The sequence below is a fragment of the Papaver somniferum genome, chromosome 11, assembly GCF_003573695.1.
Source record: "Papaver somniferum cultivar HN1 chromosome 11, ASM357369v1, whole genome shotgun sequence".
In the NCBI taxonomy this organism is placed as follows: domain Eukaryota; kingdom Viridiplantae; phylum Streptophyta; class Magnoliopsida; order Ranunculales; family Papaveraceae; genus Papaver; species Papaver somniferum.
This window is the reverse complement of record NC_039368.1, coordinates 126,425,794-126,438,533: the sequence shown is the minus strand read 5'-3', so window position 1 is coordinate 126,438,533 and position 12,740 is coordinate 126,425,794. Positions and strand designations below refer to the sequence as shown.

At 37.7% G+C, this 12,740-nt stretch overlaps 2 protein-coding genes across 2 annotated transcripts; both read left to right on the top strand.

Annotated features, from left to right (window-relative positions):
* The first annotated feature begins 651 nt into the window (after positions 1–651).
* LOC113321793 (eukaryotic translation initiation factor-like) lies at positions 652–5,927 on the top strand. Its single transcript, XM_026569707.1, has 3 exons — positions 652–998; positions 2,997–3,969; positions 4,724–5,927. Exons 2-3 carry the CDS (start codon positions 3,943–3,945, stop codon positions 5,645–5,647), a joined length of 951 nt encoding a protein of 316 aa, XP_026425492.1. The 5' UTR covers positions 652–998; positions 2,997–3,942; the 3' UTR covers positions 5,648–5,927.
* A 139-nt stretch (positions 5,928–6,066) lies between these two features.
* Positions 6,067–8,103, top strand: LOC113321792 (eukaryotic translation initiation factor-like). The gene is made up of 2 exons (XM_026569706.1): positions 6,067–6,267; positions 6,788–8,103. The coding sequence occupies exons 1-2, from the start codon at positions 6,238–6,240 to the stop codon at positions 7,718–7,720; spliced, it is 963 nt and encodes a 320-aa protein (XP_026425491.1). The 5' UTR covers positions 6,067–6,237; the 3' UTR covers positions 7,721–8,103.
* Positions 8,104–12,740: the final 4,637 nt, after the last annotated feature.

The window sequence follows — 12,740 nt, the reverse complement described above, 5'->3', positions numbered from 1 at the left end:
ATTTCCCAATTTTACTCTCTTGCATTTTGAGTAGTTTCTCTCATCCTGGGACTGGAAAATGGGTGAGCAGTTTCCAACAAAATTGGATACCCCTCAAAAATTTCCATTTTTTCCCCCAGGGTATGTACTACCCCCTTTCATCCATAGTATGGGCGGGAGGTACGAGATCAATTCCTACTATGGAAGGTTGGAACCCCCTTTCTTACCTATTTCCTCTACGGATAGAGGTGAGATTGAGTTTTGTTGGTTGGGTGGCGGTTGGATTAACAGTGAGGCTAGTCCATCCTGCTATGTTTGCTTAGGGGGTGGGCTGGAAAAAAAAACTCGACAATGCAGTCTGCTTATGTATAATTACTTCTAATCTAATTGTTTACTAGGATTTAAGGAAGGATTTTATTTTCAAATCAAATCATATCATAATCATGATTTAATCCAATTCCAAAATGAAGAAAAAATAATAAAAACACATATATACTAAAGGTGCATCATTTGAAGGCCAAATATGCACCACACTGAAAAACGGCTCAACTTGGGCCAAGCTGCAAGATTTCGGCCTTGGTGAATGTCAGTGGGAAACAGTTAATGGTGCCAACATGTAAAATGTGGGTGTGAAGATAACAATCCCATTCTCATATCCAAAGAAACCCCAATCTTCTTACGCTGCTTCTCTCTCAATCAATTTTAGATTTTCTCAGACTGCTCTTAGACTTGAAGTATCCAATTCAATTTCCAGAACTTAATTTCTTGTTTGTAGGGTTAAATCATGGTGATGTTTTTGAGAAGTCATGCTAAAAGAGAAGAAGAAGCAGAAAGGAAAAAAGATTACTTCAAGTTTCTAGCGCTGGAGATTATATTGGAGATCTTAACCCGCTTGCCAGTGGAATCAGTTCTCAATTCCAAATTAGTATGCACTAATTGGAGATTTGTTGTTGGTCATTCATCATTTTCCATGATGCACGTTCATCATCATCTCAATCATTCCGCTGCTGAATCTGCTGGTAAGTTGGCTTTTTCTTGCATACAGTTCTAGTTCTAATTGGACGCATTATAGGTTACACTATTTTGAATATAATGAGAATCGTGATGAGTCAACAACACCCATTCAGAGAATTACAAGGGTTAATTTGAGATCTCCGTTTGATAATTTTAGTTTTAGGTTTGCTGGTTCCATCAATGGGTTGATTTGTCTTCAATCCCCTTACAACCCCCAATCTGTTTGTATATGTAACCCTATCACAAGAGAATATCATAATTACCAGGAGATCTGTTTTGGTTATGTTGCTTCAACCAATGAATACAAACTTGTAGGATTTTATAAGTCCAAGACCTATTTAGAAGTCCATATTTACACTCTAGGCAGTGGCAATGGATGGAGAAACCTTGGGAAGTTCAGTTGTGGATCCAGCCTAGATTTGAGACAATATGTTTTCTTTGCCAATGAAGCTCTTTATTGGCTGGACGATGAATTAGAAATGATTCGTACCTTCGACTTGGCTGAGGAAAAGTCTACTGAACATCTTTCACTGCCTCCTTTGCCACCAGACAATTATATGTTGAGTTGTAGTTTAGGTGTTTTGAATGGGTTTTTGTTCTTTGCCTACAAAGAAGACGAATTTTATGACATATGGCTACTCAAAAAGAAGAATCATAGTCATGACAAGGAAGAGGGAGAGGAACATCAGTCATTGGGTTGGAATAAAGAGTTTAGGATTGACATTATTGAGTCAACACGCTTTTTAGCCGTTACGAAGAGAGGTGGTGTTTTAAATTACGATTATGAACATTATATCGACGTTTACGACACAAAAACTTCAACCTCGGAAAGCCTTGTGAACTGTCGTAGTTACATTCATCAAGTATCCCCTCACAAAAACACCTTAATTTCATTGAGAGAATTAGGGGAAGAAGATATAAAAGTAATGGAGTCGGCTGATATCAAGGAGGCAGATGCGGACCCGGAATACATATTCATATAAACTGGTAATTTTTGTCGAGTTTGATTTTGAATTTGGAGAACAAGTAACATTTCGTGTGAACATAAATGCCGTCTTACTTAGTAGTAATATGTGGAGACTGCTGTTATTTTTTCTTTATATCATCCATCCAACTTTATGGGATTTTTTTTTTCACTTTCTCATTTTAAGCTATATATACTGCTTTGTTTACTTTGCATTTTGTTAGTGACTTGACCTTATATGAATGGGAGAGCATAATTGATGTATACTGATTTTCATATATGGGACTCGAATAAGTAAATGCAGGCACTTTTCAGTAGTATGAGGGAATATATTGTCATGTTTCTTCTTGACATTATTTGATAGACAATTTAGGGGTCCAATTCAGTGTTGTTTATATCTATATCTAGTGTTTTGATACTGCAACAACGCGTAGTGGTTTGAATGTTGAGTCTTCATTCATTAATAAAATATTACAAGAACAATACTCAATTAGGCATAATTCTCTGTGATGACTAACATCAATTAACAAGGTACTTTGCCGTTGCAGACTACTGCCAGCATTTAGAACAATGATTTCTTCAGTTAGATCCCAAACTGCACCATTGATGGTTTATAGTATCCTGCTCTTGTATTTTCATTTGGAGAGTATTCGTGAAGAAGAGGTTCTATCTACTCCCTACTTCCACTAAACACAACTAGAACTCTAGAAGACACATTTCTTAGGGTTCCAACAATCATGACTTACATTTCCTCATTATGTCATTAACCACAACCAACCTGATTGGTATGTCTACAAATAATGATACCTTTCCATCTCCATGGGAAGGATTGGTTAACAAGATACATTGCAATTTTATTTTGGGTCAATGTGGCTAGTGATGGCTAGAACTTAGAACAGGTTGGTGCAGGTCATTCTTTCTAGAACTTAGAACAGGTTGGTGCAATTGGAAGGGAAATCCAGAAGTTGGCTATGTGTATGTTTAGCACTGTGTTATCTCTTCTCGGATGGCGACTCATTTTTTTTTTTCTTGTTTATAGGTAAGAGCACCCGATCCCCTCCTTGTATCATTGGGGCTGAGATTCCATGGATGTCTGCTGCAAGAAAGCGCGAGGAAGGGAAATCCAATATATGAAAAATGCCTGTTGAGAAGATTTAGATTTGTATAAAACAAGCTGACAGTGGAAAAATATAACACCAACATTTTGTCCTTTGTTCGTTTCTATGTTCTGAATTGTCTAGACAGCTCCTATCATTATTCCTTTGTAATGTATGGCGCTTGAGGAAAATTTGAAGGCAGCAGATTGTGACCAGCCTCTTCGGAGTATGAATATAAAGAGAGAAGGAAGAATCTTGGAAATTTACAGGTTTATTTGTGAGTTTTCAAAGCAGAGAAATACTGGTTTGGCAATTTTATTGCTTAAACTACAGTCTGTAAGCAGTTGGATGAGTTTCTTGTGTGAAACTTGTAACTGCTCAAATTCTTCAGTTGCAGTTTTTGAGTAATTCATTCTCAGAGTCTTGAAATTCAGTAAAATTGTTTCGTTGTACATATGCTTCCAGCTCCTCTCTGCTTACTTGCTGCATAGGCTCACATTCTTCTGCCTTCAATGCTAGTTTGAACAACTGTATTGAAACTTTGTGCATGTCACTAATTTCAGATATCCAAGTCCAATATTACTATATCAGAAAAATCAGGCATTGTCCTGATGGTGTCAATTACATCCTGGCAATACTACAGGTGCAGTCATGTATGATGGGGTTGGACTTGGACTCATTGAAAGAAAGTTTGGGTGGAATAAGTAATTTCCCTTGTGATATTTTTTTAATATTTTCTTATCAGTTTACTTTGACTGAGAGTAGAAAAAGAGGAGAGAGGGAGGAGAAAAATCCAATCAAAGCATTTTCAATCAATCTTCTGTTCATCTTCCTTCAAATCCACCACCACTTGAATCAACCCTCTGAAGCTCTGGATCTTCTCCAGTAATGGCAGACACCAATTCTATCTCAAATGTAAGTCTTCTTTTTCTTCTTCTTCTTCTTAATTCTTCAGTTTTTTTTCTAATTGTTTTAATTTCTGTAAAGCTCAAGTTTATGTTGTCTTTGTCTTCAAACATAGAATTTTAATTTTGTTCTATTAGACTCTGAGATTTCTTTGGTGGGACTTGCCATACTGTTGAAATTTTTTGATTTACTTTTCTTTGTTGTTTGACAATGTGTTTATTGTAATAATGTGTGATCTGATTTTGGAATTGAGTAGACTGTAGAGTACTTTTAGAGGTTGCTTCATCCCCCCTAGAGGGTTTCATTGTCTAGTAACCTTGACTGTAGTCCACCACCACCTGTGGTCTGTGGTGGTCAGTGGTGGGTGGAAACTTTCAAGTTAGAAATTCTATACATTAGCTCAAACTTCAGTGATCCTAATTGAACACTATGCAGAGTGGGATTTGCTAGTGGATGGTAGATGGTGTTGGTGGGGGTGGGGTGGAGCTTTCAAGTCATAATTTGTTCTCAATCTGAAAGGATTGCTCCTTGGTTCTGAGCTTACCAGTCACCAACTTGCATACCTTAAAGACACCGAGGATTACTTAAGCTCCTGCTACCTACATAGTGAAAGTGTTGAGTTTGAAGAACCCTGCATGTTGTGTAGACTAAAGAATGTCTTTTTTAAGTTTTCTGGATGCAGTTCCGCAGTATCAGTCAGATGTTTATATTGTTTACCACAAAATTGCATTGCTAAGTGAGCTACTCATCTCTTTTCTTATAGGAAGAAGTTGTACATGTTCCTACGCCTCCTTGTCTTAGCAAGGCTGAGCATCCGTGGATGCTCACAATGGGAAAGGAATGTCTGTCATATGAAGAATGTGTCTTGAGAAAAGTTAGAGGTATATTGAACAAGCTGACGGTGGAGAAATACAAACTTCTAAGAGGCCAGCTTATTCGTTCAGGGATCACAACCCCGTGCCTCTTACGGCAGGTTGCGTCTTTGATATTTGACAGGGCCGTGAGTGAGCCGACGTTTTGTCCATTGTATGCTTTTCTGTGTTCCGAGTTGTGTCAGTACCTCCCATCATTTCCTCCGGATGAGTCTGGAGGAAAAGAAGTCAGGTTCATGCGTATCCTCATGAAATATTGCCAGGAAGCTTTTGAAGGTGAAAATATGATGGCAGCAGAGATCAGGCAGCATGATATGGCTGGTGCATCTAATCAAGATTTTGAGTGTAGATATAAAGAGAGAAGACGAAATCTTGGAAATATACAATTCATTTGTGAGCTTTCGAAACAGAAAAGAGTGTTCCTGAGGATTGTGCATTTCATGCTTAAGCATTTGGTGGAACGAAGTGATGGTTGTGGGGTAAATATTGAGGCAGTATGTTTATTACTAAATACAGTTGGTAAGCAGTTGGATGAGTTCTCTAACGAGTCTCATGTAGTGAATGATACTTACTTTGGATGTCTGGAAGAGATGCTTAATACGCACACCCAATTCGAAAGTCGGCTGAAGTACATGCTCCGTGATGTTCTGGATCTCCGGGCAAACAATTGGGTGCATCCAAGACATAAGGTGAAAGATAAGACCATTAGTGAGTTAATCCGTTGTTCAACGGCTGAAGTTCTTGCCCGCCTCCGTCTAGGTGCAACTACTACCACGAATACGAGAATCCTGGTGCGGGACGATTCAGCTCCATGAGTTGACCAAGATTTCACCATTTCTGAAAATAAATGTTGCTGGATTCAATGATGGTGACTTGAAGTTCCTTTTGTCATCAGTGGCAACAGGTGATTAGTTCTATAGCTACCTATGTGTGTCCGAATCTTTGCTTACTATGTTCTTTTGTTACTTAGTGGTGGTGGAAGGACTGCAGTTGGATTGAACCTAATGCATATTCAGTTCAACTGCAGTTGAGATGATTAGCCTCCTTTTGAATGTGCATTATGTAATCTGATGCAGGTGAAATGATTAATATTTATACAAAATTTCCAGAAATTTTCGATTCGTTTTACCCCCTCTTATATTCAATCATGGGTTTGACACTGATAGACACACAGTCCTGCTAAAGATGAGGTTGGAAGTATGTTTTGGGTGGAAATAAACTATTCCTTTGTCTTTATTCTTGAGATTGAGAATCCATTTCTTGTCGGTTTAAGTGAGAGTGAAACTGTGGAAGCATAAGGATATCTGATTTTTTTTTCAATTCCCACTAGACACCCCTTACTCTCTCTTCATCTTCCTTCAAATCAACCTCTTAAACCCTCTGAAGCTTGAAATTTTATCTGGTAATGGCAGACAACAGTACTGCTGCTTGGAAGGTATGTGTTTTAGCTCAGTTTTCTTTTCATTACTTCTTCTGATTGTTTTGATTTCTATATTTGTTTCTTAGAGTTCAGAGTTTTGATAGTGGTATAGGGGAAACCTCGAATGAATAAAGGTTCTAATTTTGTGGTAATTATGACTATATTTGTTTATTTATCGAGTAGTCTGCACGTTAGGTGTTTGTAGTGTGGTTCTACTGCAGGTTGCCACCTTGAATAGATTAAGCCACTCGGGGTTCTTAAGCGGCTGCCAAACCGAGTTAATTAGTCAGATGTATCTGAAAAATCATGTTAAGTAACTTGGAAAGGGAAATTTTGTTAAGATTTTGGATGCAAATCTGGTTTTGGTGTTTTATTTTTTGGTGTTTTGAATATAGATGTTTATATTCAAGGAACAATTGAAAGAATCGATAATATTAAGTTTATACAGTTTTTCGAGTTTTAATTAAGTTTATACAGTGAATAGATCCCTCATTTTCTCTTCTAGAGTGGCAACTCATCATCTCTTTTGTCATAGGTACCTCTCGGACCTGTTCCTCCTCCTCCCCCTGGTCTCATGAAGGCTAAGGTTCCATGGATGTCCACTGTGAGGAAGGGAAACCTGCCATACGAAGAACTTGTGTTGAGGAAAGTTAGAACTATAATGAACAAACTGACAGTGGAGAAATACTATATTCTGAGAACCCAGCTCATTGATTCAGGGATCACAACCCCATCTATCTTACAAGGTGTTACGTCTCTGATATTCAGCAAGGCTGTGATGGAGCCAACATTTTGCCCGCTGTACGCTTTTCTGTGCTCGGAACTTTCTGTTTATTTCCCATCATTTCCTCCAGATGAGCCGCAAGGAAAACAAATCACTTTCATGCGTATCCTCTTGGATATTTGCCAGGCAACTTATGAATCAGCAAATATGAAGGCAGGAGAGACAAGGCAGCAGACTATGACTGTTGCGCCTAATCAAGATTTGGAGTATGGATACAAAGAGAGAAGACAAAATCTTGGAAATATAAGATTCATTTGTGAGCTTTCAAAGCAGAGAAGAGCTGTTCTGACGATTGTTAGTCTCATTCTTAAGCATTTGGTGGAACAAGATGATGTTGAGGTGAATGTGGAGGCAATATGTTTATTACTGAGCACAGTTGGTAGGCAGTTGGATGAGTCCTCCAGCAAGTCACGTGTTACAAATGATGTTTACTTCGATCGTCTGAAAGACCTGCTAACAATACATCCTCAACTGGCAACACGGCTTAAGTTCATGATTTATGATATTCTGGATCTTCGAGCTAACAATTGGGTCAACCCAAGGCACCCAAATCAGGTGAAAGACAAGGCCATCAATGAATTAATCCGTCCTTTGGAAGTACAAAAGAAACTTGGCCGCATCCGCTTTGCAGAAGGTACTACAGATTGGAAGAAATCTATATTCACAGAGATTTCACCCCGTTAACCGACCTTGCACCACCATCAGCGGTACAATAGAGATTGGGGAAAAGGAAACCAGGATTGACAATAACGGCTTAAGAATTTCCTTGCAGTCAGTGGCAACTAGTGATGCTGTTTCTGTTTGTTTTTTCATTTACTGTTGTTTAGTTTTGATGAAGAAATTTCTACTGCGTCCTTCCTGTAGAATTTCTTCTTCTATACCTAGTGACTGTTGTTGGATGTGCACTTGTTAAGTTGTTTTATGATATGGTTGTGGTAGTTCAATCAAGTCTGGTTCACACTTTTGTTGGTCATCTGAAAAATGTAACAAAATGAGAGATCTGACGAGAAGAAATTTCTGTATATGCTCCTCAACTGAAATTCAAATCCTTTCTTCTTCATCTGGTATTCACTCTGGTATGGTTAATGTTCTTCATCTTTGTCTCATCGCTCTGCTCTCTCAGGAACCCAGGTAATCTCATCTTCTTTTCATGAAAATTGGTAAAGGGATTCTTCTGCTATTGTTGTACTTTCTTGACATTAGGCAATTACGACTGTTTGGTAGATAGGCTGCATATTGATGAATGTATGATTATGATCCCACCCCACCTCACACAACAAAACTGTCATATTGATTGAATGATCAAAATCTGCTGGTGCACTAGTGTGATTTGAGAAGAATTTTTAAGTTTGAACACATAATTTTTACCTGTCTCCAGAAGTTCTCTATTAGGCTGGCTCTAATGGTAATCCAGGATTCAAGGTTTTTCTTGGATCCACGTCACCAAAATACATCGACCGGGTTTAACGGGTATCCGAGATTCCTAGTGGAACCGCGTTTTGAACCTGCACAACACGCATTTTCTAACCGCGTTTCATTGGTAAACTCAAATGCGCAGTTTCTAACAGCGTATTGACCTTGTTGACCGGTCAATCCGCGGTTTCAAACTGCGTGGCCAGGAGAACCCTAAATGTTACAAACGCCGCACTCTTCTTCTCTTTTGTTATTTTCTCTCTTCCTCCTCAACCTAAATCCGTAGAACCTCACTTCCCATGAGTTGATCGAAGATGATTTCGTGTTTTCTAGCCTAAAATCTTTCAAGGGTTTGTTCTAGAAGCGGTGGGGAATCTATTGGTGGTATTTTTTGGAGATTTCATCAACAAATCAACACAAGGTATGAAATTTTAATTTTCATTGATTTTGTTGATTTCGGGTTTTTGAATTTAGTTATAAAGGATTGAATTTGATCCTCTCCTATGTAAAAACTTGATTATGTTGTTATTGAGCAGTAGTGAAATTTTTGAATTGATTTGAAAAAATGGAATGTTAACTTAGGATTTTGGCAATTTGGATTCTTTTAGGTGAAACAAAAATTGATTGCTTGATTCATTAATTCATGATTGTTGATGAATGATTAAACTGTTATTATATGGATGGTGGAATGTATTTGTCATTTGTAATTTGAAAAGCATGTCAAAAAATTTATATTGAGCATTTTGCAATGAGTTTGAGGATAAACTCATTTGTTGTTTTGAGTTGATGTTGAGATGAATATATGGGTGACATTGATGTGGTCAATATGATTTTGATGGAGGTTTTCATTAGAGCATTTTGCAACTAGTTTTAGGATGAACTCATGTATTGTTTTGAGTTGATGTTTAGATGATTAGAGTGGTGGAATTGATGTTGTTAATATCATTTTGATTGAGGTTTTCATATGAGCATTGTGCATACCTCAATGTGATGTGAATTTGATTGTTTGTTATTCACGTGTTGATTGTGCTTCTCTTCACTCTTTGCTTTTTTAAATAATGGATCATGTCGATTGGTCTAGGTATGAGAAGTTATCCCAACTATCTCGAGGTGTCGGACCACCACAATTGGTCTAGTTACTACCGATGTGGTTGACAACGCAGATGAATACCCAGCTAATGATGATAACTTTTATGAGAACGGAGAGTAGGATGCAGTTATTTTTCTTTCTTAAGACTTTTTCCGCACTTCTTTCCTTTCGTATGACTTTTTCTGCACTTGTTTCTTAAGACTTGTTGTGTATTTTTAATTTTAATTATTTTCTATGGCATTTTAAGATTTATATTAGTAGAATGAAATTTCACTTTCAATTTTCACCTAGTAAAATTAATTTTGGATTACATTGGTGTTTTTATTATAAATGTTGGTTAGACGATCACATGTCTACGGTTTCACTACAAACATCCCTTTATCATTCACCGTATCCAATTGTGATGATAGAGCCTATGTATAGTTAGTAATCAACACACGTGTTAAACAGTGAACGACCAAAACTTTTTGGAAAGAGTATTTTCACTATTTACAAATGACCCGTTTTTAAACGTCCTTTGCTGTTCATACGCGTCCCTTTTGCATCTGACTAACACTATAAAAACGTCGGTAAGGTTTCCTTTCAATATCACTCCCACAAAGTATCTTACATCTTTAAAAAAAAAACAATATTGTTTGAAACACAATCATCTGCAATGAGTTATAATCGCAAGTGAAAACAAATTGTTTCAACATATTAAGTTCTTGCGAATAAACCAACCCACTAATCTAACGTGTCAGAGAAACTATTACATAATTTCAATTACCTATGCAATGCGCTTCAGTGGCGAAGAGGATTTAGGAGTTGTTGGAGCATGGATTGCGGTAACAAATCAAGGTCCACCTCGGGGTGTTGAAGATGATCAAAAACTGTTCTGGAGCCGTGTTTTTCAAAACTTTGAAGATCTTACCGTAAACGAGAACGACAGAACTAAATCCTCGCTAAAAAAAAGATTTGGTCTGATAACGACGGATGTTGATGCTTTTGTTGCATGTCTGCTTCATGTAAACATAAGCCATCCTACCCTATCATACGAGGCTCGGGTTAGTAAACATATCCTTCCATAAACACCGAGTTTTAGCACTCTTATTATAAATACTAACCGAATAATTTTATTTATATTTTATTTACTTTTACAGAAAACAAGAGCCAGGATAGATTTTCGTGCAGATTCAAAGAGGCCTTTCATGTATGTAGGAATGAACGATGAAAGTGCGGTTCCAAAAAGAAAATGACATTAAATTTGAGTTTTATGAATACTACCTTTTGTTGAAGGACGTCGTGGATGACTTCAACCCATTGATAATAGCACGGCGCATGGGGTAATGTAACATCACCGTTCTTATTGATTTTGTGGGTATACCTCTTGTAAACCCTCCCGAGAGACCACTCGGCCGCTGGGGACACCTACCGGTTTAAAGGCTTGTTGTCCGTTTATTAACGTTGACCTTTTATATCGTTTCGTCGTACGTGTACTAATTTCAAATTAATGAAGTAAATCATATTATGTTTCAAAGCGATTTAATTCTTACTATACATTGTATCCAAAAAATATGTTTGGGGATAAACAACACAGTCATCATTTAAAATCTTCCAATTATTTTATCCTGAATTACTTTTTCAGACAAGGTTAACTGTGTAGGATAAAATAAAGGAAAAGATTTAAAGTGTCTGACATCTGGGTGGTTTTTATCGGGTTTGTCACCCCAATTGCAATACAAGATAAGCCCTACACATCATTGCTACATGAAAGGACGGTTACAGAAGGTCCTCTATAAAATAACTTCTTCTCCGTGCTAAATAATAGTGCAAAACATAAGATATTATAATCCATCTGGTTACATCTTCTCCCCGAATATTATTGCTTCTCGTCCATTTTATCCGGCAACTACACAACCCGAACAATAACTAGGTATACCGTCGAAGAGGATGTTGCAATCACAAATGCGTGGGTAAGTGTTGTTACCCTTCCCGAGGTTGACCATCACATGGTTCCGGTTAATACGGTTTGGAGCCTCGTATTCGAAAATTACACACAACAGTTCACAAATATTCATCAAAGAACAGATTTTTCTATAAAGGGTAGGCTTGGAGTAATAAAAAAGGGGGTGAGGGTTTTCGTTTGTTACCGGAAAGAAATTTATATTTCCCATAACCGATCTCCACTACGGACAGTTGAGAGGCTTGTAAGCATTATATCTTTTTACTCAGACCACTTGGTTATATTTTTCAATAAAAACACTTACCAACTTATGATTTTTTTATTTTTGGTGTAGGAGCGATATGCAAATGGGAAATATGCTCGGGATACAGGAAAAGAATTCATGTTTTATCAATGCTACCTAATCATGAAGGCTAACATCCCGGAACTTAACACGATACAACCACCACCAAATCATCCTCAAGATGGAGCGGAAGATTAAAAAAACCGCATCAACGACATGATAGTAATAGTTTTGTGGGCATACCTCTATGTAAACCCTCACGAGACAAAACTCGTCCGTTATTGCCACATAACGGTTTAAATGCTTGACGCACCTACTATGTATTGCCTAGCATTCGCCGAAATTTATTTAAGAATAAGATTCAATAATCGTTTAGAGGCCTTTATTCATTCAATACATGTAGCCCTTAGGTTAATATCAAATTATTTATAATGGTGTATGTTTAGCCAACACTCACCCTGATAGAAAGTATACGGACATAACTTGTCATATAACCTGCGAGTGTAAACTGGGTGTAGAAAAAAAAGGTCAAACAAATATATATCCAGCGCGCAAGTTGTAACCGCGTACGGGAAATACGCAGTTTGAATAAGCGTGGCACGCTGTTTGCAACCGCGTGCGGAAGAATATTTCCAAAGAATATTCTTTTATACGCGGTTAGGAACTGCATTTGGTGCTTTTTCCACACGCAGTTTCAAATCGCGTCCCCGGGTTACTTCCATCTTGGATCCAAGCCACACGCAGTACTCTCTGGGAAGCAAGGCTACTATTCATCCATAAACCACACTTCTACAGGGAAAAATCTTGGATCCTGGATCCCATTAGAGCCAGCCTTAGACAGGCACAATCCTGCAGTAATTTTGGATGGAAATAAATTATCCCCTAGTTCTAGTTTTGGTATGTTTCCTAGTTTAGATGATTTTCTTTTCCTAGCCCTAGTACTATTTGAAAGCTTATATAAGGAGGCCGTATTGTC

Bases quoted from the DNA above. Each gene is read 5' to 3' on its own strand.
- LOC113321793 (XM_026569707.1), top strand. From the start codon at position 3,943: ATGGCAGACACCAATTCTATCTCAAAT. The intron at 3,970-4,723 runs GTAAGTCTTCTT...CTTTTCTTATAG, and splicing joins ACACCAATTCTATCTCAAAT to GAAGAAGTTGTACATGTTCC.
- LOC113321792 (XM_026569706.1), top strand. From the start codon at position 6,238: ATGGCAGACAACAGTACTGCTGCTTGGAAG. The intron at 6,268-6,787 runs GTATGTGTTTTA...CTTTTGTCATAG, and splicing joins ACAGTACTGCTGCTTGGAAG to GTACCTCTCGGACCTGTTCC.